Source organism: Mobula hypostoma, chromosome 19, assembly GCF_963921235.1.
Source record: "Mobula hypostoma chromosome 19, sMobHyp1.1, whole genome shotgun sequence".
In the NCBI taxonomy this organism is placed as follows: Eukaryota; Metazoa; Chordata; class Chondrichthyes; order Myliobatiformes; family Myliobatidae; genus Mobula; species Mobula hypostoma.
The window spans coordinates 10,938,042-10,945,278 of record NC_086115.1 but is presented as its reverse complement, the minus strand read 5'-3'; the positions used below and the strand labels follow the sequence as shown (position 1 = coordinate 10,945,278).

At 61.1% G+C, this 7,237-nt stretch overlaps 1 protein-coding gene across 1 annotated transcript; it reads left to right on the top strand.

Moving 5' to 3' along the window:
• The first annotated feature begins 1,086 nt into the window (after positions 1 to 1,086).
• LOC134358659 (BLOC-2 complex member HPS6) lies at positions 1,087 to 3,757 on the top strand. The gene has a single exon (XM_063071114.1). The coding sequence runs from the start codon at positions 1,155 to 1,157 to the stop codon at positions 3,603 to 3,605; it is 2,451 nt and encodes an 816-aa protein (XP_062927184.1). The 5' UTR covers positions 1,087 to 1,154; the 3' UTR covers positions 3,606 to 3,757.
• Positions 3,758 to 7,237: the final 3,480 nt, after the last annotated feature.

Below are 7,237 nucleotides of genomic sequence, written 5' to 3'. Positions count from 1 at the left end.
AAGGTGATAGGTGAAGCTAGGTGAGTGGTAAAGGTCTGGGGCTGGAGAAAAGGGAACCTGATAGGAGAGGAGACTGGACCATAGGAGATGGTCTCTGTGTTAGTGCCAGGTCCTCACCACATCCACGTCCCCACCATCAATAGTAACAGGGAGCAATGCAGGCTTAGTATTCCTAAAGTCCATCACCATCTCCTTTGTCTCACTGATGTTGAGCTGCAGATGATTCAGCTTGCACCATTTGACAAAGTCCTCCAACAGAGCCCTGTATTCAAACTCCCGTCCTACCTTTATATACCCAACGTTTGCTAAGTCATCAGAGAATTTCTGCAAATGACATGACTCTCGAGAGACAGAGGACATGTCTGATGTCCTAGAATGGAAAGCAGCATCCCGAGAGCAGATGCAGCGGAGGTGAAGAAACAGGAAAGAGAATAGCATTTTGCCAGGGTGGGAAGAAGTATAGTCGAGATAACTCTGGGAATCAGTAGGTTAATAAAAGTTGCTGGTTAACAGTTTGTCTCCAGAGATTGAGACAAATCACGAAGGAGGTGGGGGGAGGTGTCAGAGATGGCCCAAGTGGATCTAAGGGTAGGGTGGAAGTTTGAAGAACAATTGATGAAGTGGAGGGTTCAGCTCGGGTGCTTGAAGCAGCAGCAGTGCAGCCACGGAAGCGGATCAGCACTGAGACGAGTGCTGAAATGCCTCGATCGAATCACCCGACAGTGCTGGGCACACAACGCCGCGTTCTCAGTATTATTTTTATTTACAAAAGACTGTAGTAATTTACACAATCGGTTGTTAGCTAGTCTTTGTACGTTTATCTATAATTTTTCGTAAAACGCTACTTCATTCTCCCTGTAAATGTCTGGAAGAAAATTGATCTCAAGGTAGTATATGGTAATAACTTTATTTGAACTTTGGGATTCCAGCCTGTGTCCCTAGAGGCGTCAGTTGCACTACTTATTTTTAATTTTCTTATTGTAACCTCTGGTAATTTTAACGCGTTGCATCGCAGTCTACCGCAACTCGGATCACATCGCGAACCTGAGTCCCGTTATTGTTCATGCGGATGGCCCCGCCCACTTCCTGCGGATACCGGAAGCCGGAAGCGCCGGTAACGCGGAAGTAGCGGGAGCCTTGGAGCCGTGAGGCCGATGCCGCTCTCCTTACCTCGCCGGCCCTCGGGCTTCGGCCCCTGGCGGGAGCTGTTCCCGGGAGCGCGGTTCCGCCTCGGAGCTAGCGGCCGCCTCTTCGTCTACCTGCCGCGGGAGCGCCGGGTGCTGGGGCTGGAGCCGGAGCCGAGCCCGATATGCCGCCCCGGGCCGCTCGACCGGCGCCTACCGCCCACCGAGCACCTGCTGGAAGTGTTGGAACTAGGCGAGAAGCCCAGCGGCGACCCGCGAAGCCCCGGCCCCCTCCCCACCGTCCTCGTCACTGAGGCGGGCCGCGCCGAGCTCTGGGTCCCGGGAGCCGCGGGCTGGAAGCTGCAGCGGGACTTCCAGCTGTGCCACAGTCCCCGGGCGAAGGTGCTGGCGGCCGCTTGGGACGGGATCGCCGTCACCTGGTGCGAGGAGAAGTCGCGCAGCGAGGCCCGGCAGTACTACGTCTGCAGCCGCAACTTGGGGCCCGGCCTGGCGCTCGGCGCCGCCCGCATCGTCCTGCACAACAGCCCGGCCTGCCGGCTATTCGCTGCCGGAGATGCTGTCTACCTGCTGCCCGGTAAGACTCCCGGAAACGGACTGAGTAACGGCCCCGGCATTAGTCTCCTTCCTGGCAACTATCTTAGCAGCGGCCCCGGAAACCACCCCGTCGCTGGCTACTGTCCTGGTAGCAACAGTCCTAGCAACGGCCCCATCCCTGGCAACTTTCCTGGCGACGAACCCACGGCTGACAACGGTCCCCCGAGGAACTTGGACAAGTTCCTGGTGATTTGGAAGCCGCAGGAGGGCACCTGGACCTTCACCAGCCTCGCCCATGGTCCGCTCTTCACCAAGCGACCGCTGGCCTCGGACACCGACTTCAGGAAGCTGGCAGCGGGCGCCGTGGGTCTGCTAGCCGGCCTACCAACCCTGGACCTTCGGGCTGTCAGCGCGTCTCCGGCCGGTCTGCTGGTGGCCGCCTCCAGTGGCGAGATTAGCCTGGTCCGAAGGGACGGGACAGTGCGACTCCTCGGTCAGCTGAGCCCAGGCGTGGTAGCCGAGGCCTCGAGGCGGAGGATGCTGATGGAACTGAGCGGCAGCACCTTGGCCTGCGCCCTGGGAAGGACGGTGCGGCTGCTGGACACTGCGACGGGCAGGGCAATGGGGGAATCGGAGCTGGAGTACCCGCCCTTGGCCCTGCTCAGCTGTCAGGATACGGGCGAGCTGCAGGCGCTGGCTGAGGACGGCCTGTACAGCCTAGGAGGCGGGTGCGAGCCCTGGCCGGGCGACGCCGGCTACCTGGAGACGCTGGTGCTGGAGGAGGCCTGCGACTACTACCAGAAGCGAAGCCTGAGCCGCAGCCGGCTGACAGTGGAGAGGTTGAAAAGTGAGGCCGCCTTCCGGGCCCCGGCCGCCCTCTGCTGGGTCCTGCAGAGTCGCCTGAACCCGGCCAAGGGGTCCGGGCCCAGGACCGAGAGCCAGGCGCAGCTCCGGCGCGCCCTGAGCGGGGAAGTGGAGAACTACGCCGGCCTGGAGCAGACCAAGCGGCGGCTGGTGCGGGCCACCGAGGCCGAGGCATCGGCCTGCGTGGAAGAGCTGGCCGGGCAGGAGGTGTCCAGGCTGCTGCTGAGTTTGCCGCCCGAGCCCGGGGCCCTTCTGCCCCTGCGCTCGCTCAGCCTCGCCTTCCCGGCCGAGACGTGGCGGGCCCTGAGCCGGGCGCTGCGGCTGCCGGTGGCCCAGGCCAGTGCCGAGCAGTGGAAGGCGCTCCTGGCCCCGGCCGCCTCGCCCGAGCTGCCGGCCGCCTTCGAGCTGACCTGCGGCCTAATGCAGCGCTTCCAGCCCGACTGGCTGCCCGGCTTCGTGGAGCTGGCCCAGCGGCAGCTGCCCGACGGCCGCCCGTACCGCGGGCCGCCGCTCTACAAGCGGGCACTGTCGGTGCTGCCGCCGGCCTGGGCCGGGGAGGGGGCCGGGGCCGAGGCCGACACGGCGGTGGAGCTGCTGCTGCGGAGCCAGCGGCCCAACGCGGTGCTGCAGGCGGTGAAGCTGCTGCTGGAGCGCGGGCGGTGCCGGCGTGCGGTCGAGTCCGCCCGGCGCTTCTCGGGCCTCGGCGGGCCGCTGCTGCGCAAGGAGCTGTTCGCCGCGCTGCTGGCGGAGCTGGGCCGCCGCCGGGAACTCGACCCCTTCCTGCCCGAGCTGTGCGAGCTCTGCCCGCCCGGCGCCGACGCCGCGCCCGCCCCCGAGCTGCTGCGGATCCTGCTCGACGCCCTGCCGCCCGCCGCCGGCCCTTACCCCGCCGCCGACGGCCACGCCAGCGCCGGCACGCCCACCCTCGGCCTGCTGCGGCCGCTGCTCCGCAGGGTGCTGGAGCGGGGCCCGGAGCCGGAGCCGGGGCTGGAGGCCGACGAGCCCATCTTCCCCCCGCCCACGCCGCCCCGGGAGAAGAAGGCGGTCGGGGAGATCTGCTGAGGGGCAGGGACCCCGTTCCGGGCACCTGGCCGCTCCCTCCCGTCCCGCCGAGGCCTGAGGACAAGCAGCCCCCGTCAACACTATCGGCTGCCCGCCAGGGATACGGGCCACCGCCGCCCAGGTGGGTGGAGAGGGAGGATTTGCCCCTGTCCGGTATACAGAGTGGGGGGGAGGATTTGCCCCTGTCCGGTATACAGAGTGGGGGGGAGGATTTGCCTCTGTCCGGTATACAGAGTGGGGGGGAGGATTTGCCCCTGTCCGGTATACAGAGTGGGGGGGAGGATTTGCCCCTGTCCGGTATACAGAGTGGGGGGGAGGATTTGCCCCTGTCCGGTATACAGAGTGGGGGGGAGGATTTGCCCCTGTCCGGTATACAGAGTGGGGGGGAGGATTTGCCTCTGTCCGGTATACAGAGTGGGGGGGAGGATTTGCCCCTGTCCGGTATACAGAGTGGGGGGGAGGATTTGCCTCTGTCCGGTATACAGAGTGGGGGGGAGGATTTGCCCCTGTCCGGTATACAGAGTGGGGGGGAGGATTTGCCTCTGTCCGGTATACAGAGTGGGGGGGAGGATTTGCCCCTGTCCGGTATACAGAGTGGGGGGGAGGATTTGCCCCTGTCCGGTATACAGAGTGGGGGGGAGGATTTGCCTCTGTCCGGTATACAGAGTGGGGGGGAGGATTTGCCCCTGTCCGGTATACAGAGTGGGGGGGAGGATTTGCCCCTGTCCGGTATACAGAGTGGGGGGGAGGATTTGCCCCTGTCCGGTATACAGAGTGGGGGGGAGGATTTGCCCCTGTCTGGTATACAGAGTGGGGGGGGGGGGAGGATTTGCCCCTGTCCGGTATACAGAGTGGGGGGGAGGATTTGCCCCTGTCCGGTATACAGAGTGGGGGGGAGGATTTGCCCCTGTCCGGTATACAGAGTGGGGGGGAGGATTTGCCCCTGTCCGGTATACAGAGTGGGGGGGAGGATTTGCCCCTGTCCGGTATACAGAGTGGGGGGGAGGATTTGCCCCTGTCCGGTATACAGAGTGGGGGGGAGGATTTGCCTCTGTCCGGTATACAGAGTGGGGGGGAGGATTTGCCCCTGTCTGGTATACAGAGTGGGGGGGAGGATTTGCCCCTGTCCGGTATACAGAGTGGGGGGGAGGATTTGCCCCTGTCCGGTATACAGAGTGGGGGGGAGGATTTGCCCCTGTCCGGTATACAGAGTGGGGGGGAGGATTTGCCCCTGTCCGGTATACAGAGTGGGGGGGAGGATTTGCCCCTGTCCGGTATACAGAGTGGGGGGGAGGATTTGCCCCTGTCCGGTATACAGAGTGGGGGGGAGGATTTGCCCCTGTCCGGTATACAGAGTGGGGGGGAGGATTTGCCCCTGTCCGGTATACAGAGTGGGGGGGAGGATTTGCCCCTGTCCGGTATACAGAGTGGGGGGGAGGATTTGCCCCTGTCCGGTATACAGAGTGGGGGGGAGGATTTGCCCCTGTCCGGTATACAGAGTGGGGGGGAGGATTTGCCCCTGTCCGGTATACAGAGTGGGGGGGAGGATTTGCCCCTGTCCGGTATACAGAGTGGGGGGGAGGATTTGCCCCTGTCCGGTATACAGAGTGGGGGGGAGGATTTGCCCCTGTCCGGTATACAGAGTGGGGGGGAGGATTTGCCCCTGTCCGGTATACAGAGTGGGGGGGAGGATTTGCCCCTGTCCGGTATACAGAGTGGGGGGGAGGATTTGCCCCTGTCCGGTATACAGAGTGGGGGGGAGGATTTGCCCCTGTCTGGTATACAGAGTGGGGGGGAGGATTTGCCCCTGTCCGGTATACAGAGTGGGGGGGAGGATTTGCCCCTGTCCGGTATACAGAGTGGGGGGGAGGATTTGCCCCTGTCCGGTATACAGAGTGGGGGGGAGGATTTGCCCCTGTCCGGTATACAGAGTGGGGGGGAGGATTTGCCCCTGTCCGGTATACAGAGTGGGGGGGAGGATTTGCCCCTGTCCGGTATACAGAGTGGGGGGGAGGATTTGCCCCTGTCCGGTATACAGAGTGGGGGGGAGGATTTGCCCCTGTCCGGTATACAGAGTGGGGGGGAGGATTTGCCCCTGTCCGGTATACAGAGTGGGGGGGAGGATTTGCCCCTGTCCGGTATACAGAGTGGGGGGGAGGATTTGCCCCTGTCCGGTATACAGAGTGGGGGGGAGGATTTGCCCCTGTCCGGTATACAGAGTGGGGGGGAGGATTTGCCTCTGTCCGGTATACAGAGTGGGGGGGAGACTTGCTCCTGTCCGATATACAGAGTGGGGAGGATTTGCCCCTGTCCAGTATACGGGGGGGGGGAGGATTTGCCCCTGTCCGGTATACAGAGTGGGGGGGAGGATTTGCCCCTGTCCGGTATACAGGGTGGGGGGGTGCTGAGATTTGTCCCTGTCTGGTATACAGAGTGGGGGGGAGGATTTGCCCCTGTCCGGTATACAGGGTGGAGAAAGATTTGTCCCTGCCCAGATGTACAGGGTGGGTTGATGAGGGGTGAATTTTCCCCCACGCCTCTGCTTGATGATAGGGGTTGTGTGGATGGGATGAGGTTATTCCTTCCCCCCTGAGCCCTTCACCCCGCAGAGCTGGGGTGGGCATTGAGCTAACCTACTGGAAGGATCAGAAGGCAGACATGTTTGGCCAGGAAATGGGGAGGGGGGTGTGGAATTTGTTCTCTCGGAGAGTGGGAGTATTAAAACTTAACCCCCCTCCCCTCTCCCCCATCCCCATAACACCGAAACAGACCTGTGTGTGCACTGGAGGAGCAGTGCCCCGCCAGGCTCAGACTAGGTACCAGGAAGTGGGATTAGATTGGTCAGTACTGTTTCAGCCAATGCCGACACAATTGGCCAAGTGGCCGCTATGGTGCATATGGCTGCCTCACCTTCCCCTGGGAGACTGAGCTTGGAAGTGGGTCAGTAAAGTCAAATCATCAGGTCACTCACATCGTTTTCCAGATGAGAAAACGGAACACGCCTGTCTCAATTACGCCATTCACTTTGTCTTTTCACTGGGCTCGTAGCTACTATGGGATAAAGCAAGAACACGTCTGATTCCCCCCCCCCCCCCGCCCTCCGCCCAGACCAATGGTGGATGGGCCCCAGCTCTGATACTCTCACTGTTGCCTATTTTCACGCAATGTGCTGGCAGGGGGAACAGTTTGGACATCCCAGCCTTCCTGGTGAATTGGATATACAAGCATGTTCTCCTGGGAACGGAAGCATCAGAACTGAATCATTAGTGAAACTACTGATCAAAGACTGTACATTTACTGTGCAAAGAACTGCACTGTGAAATTATTTTTGACTACTGGTTTAATCCCTTGTCCGAGGACAGACGCACCTGATGAACTCTGTACAAAGATAACTAGTTGGAAAAATACCAAACTCGTTTCATCTCTGCATCCTTCATTACCAAGTGACAGACAACCAACAAAGTCACACTAACACGTGCCTGTTACACTAGCAAGAGCACAGCAACAACTTGTCTACTACCTAGAGCCTTGTCTCTACTATTCCGGACTCGCTGGAGCGAGAAATGAGACAGGACGTGGCTGGTTTTAAAATTTTGTTGATACAACTGCCCTGTACACTGGAAAATCTTATC

Excerpts from the sequence above, each read along its gene's own strand:
- LOC134358659 (XM_063071114.1), top strand. The coding sequence starts at position 1,155 with ATGCCGCTCTCCTTACCTCGCCGGCCCTCGGGCTTCGGCCCCTGGCGG.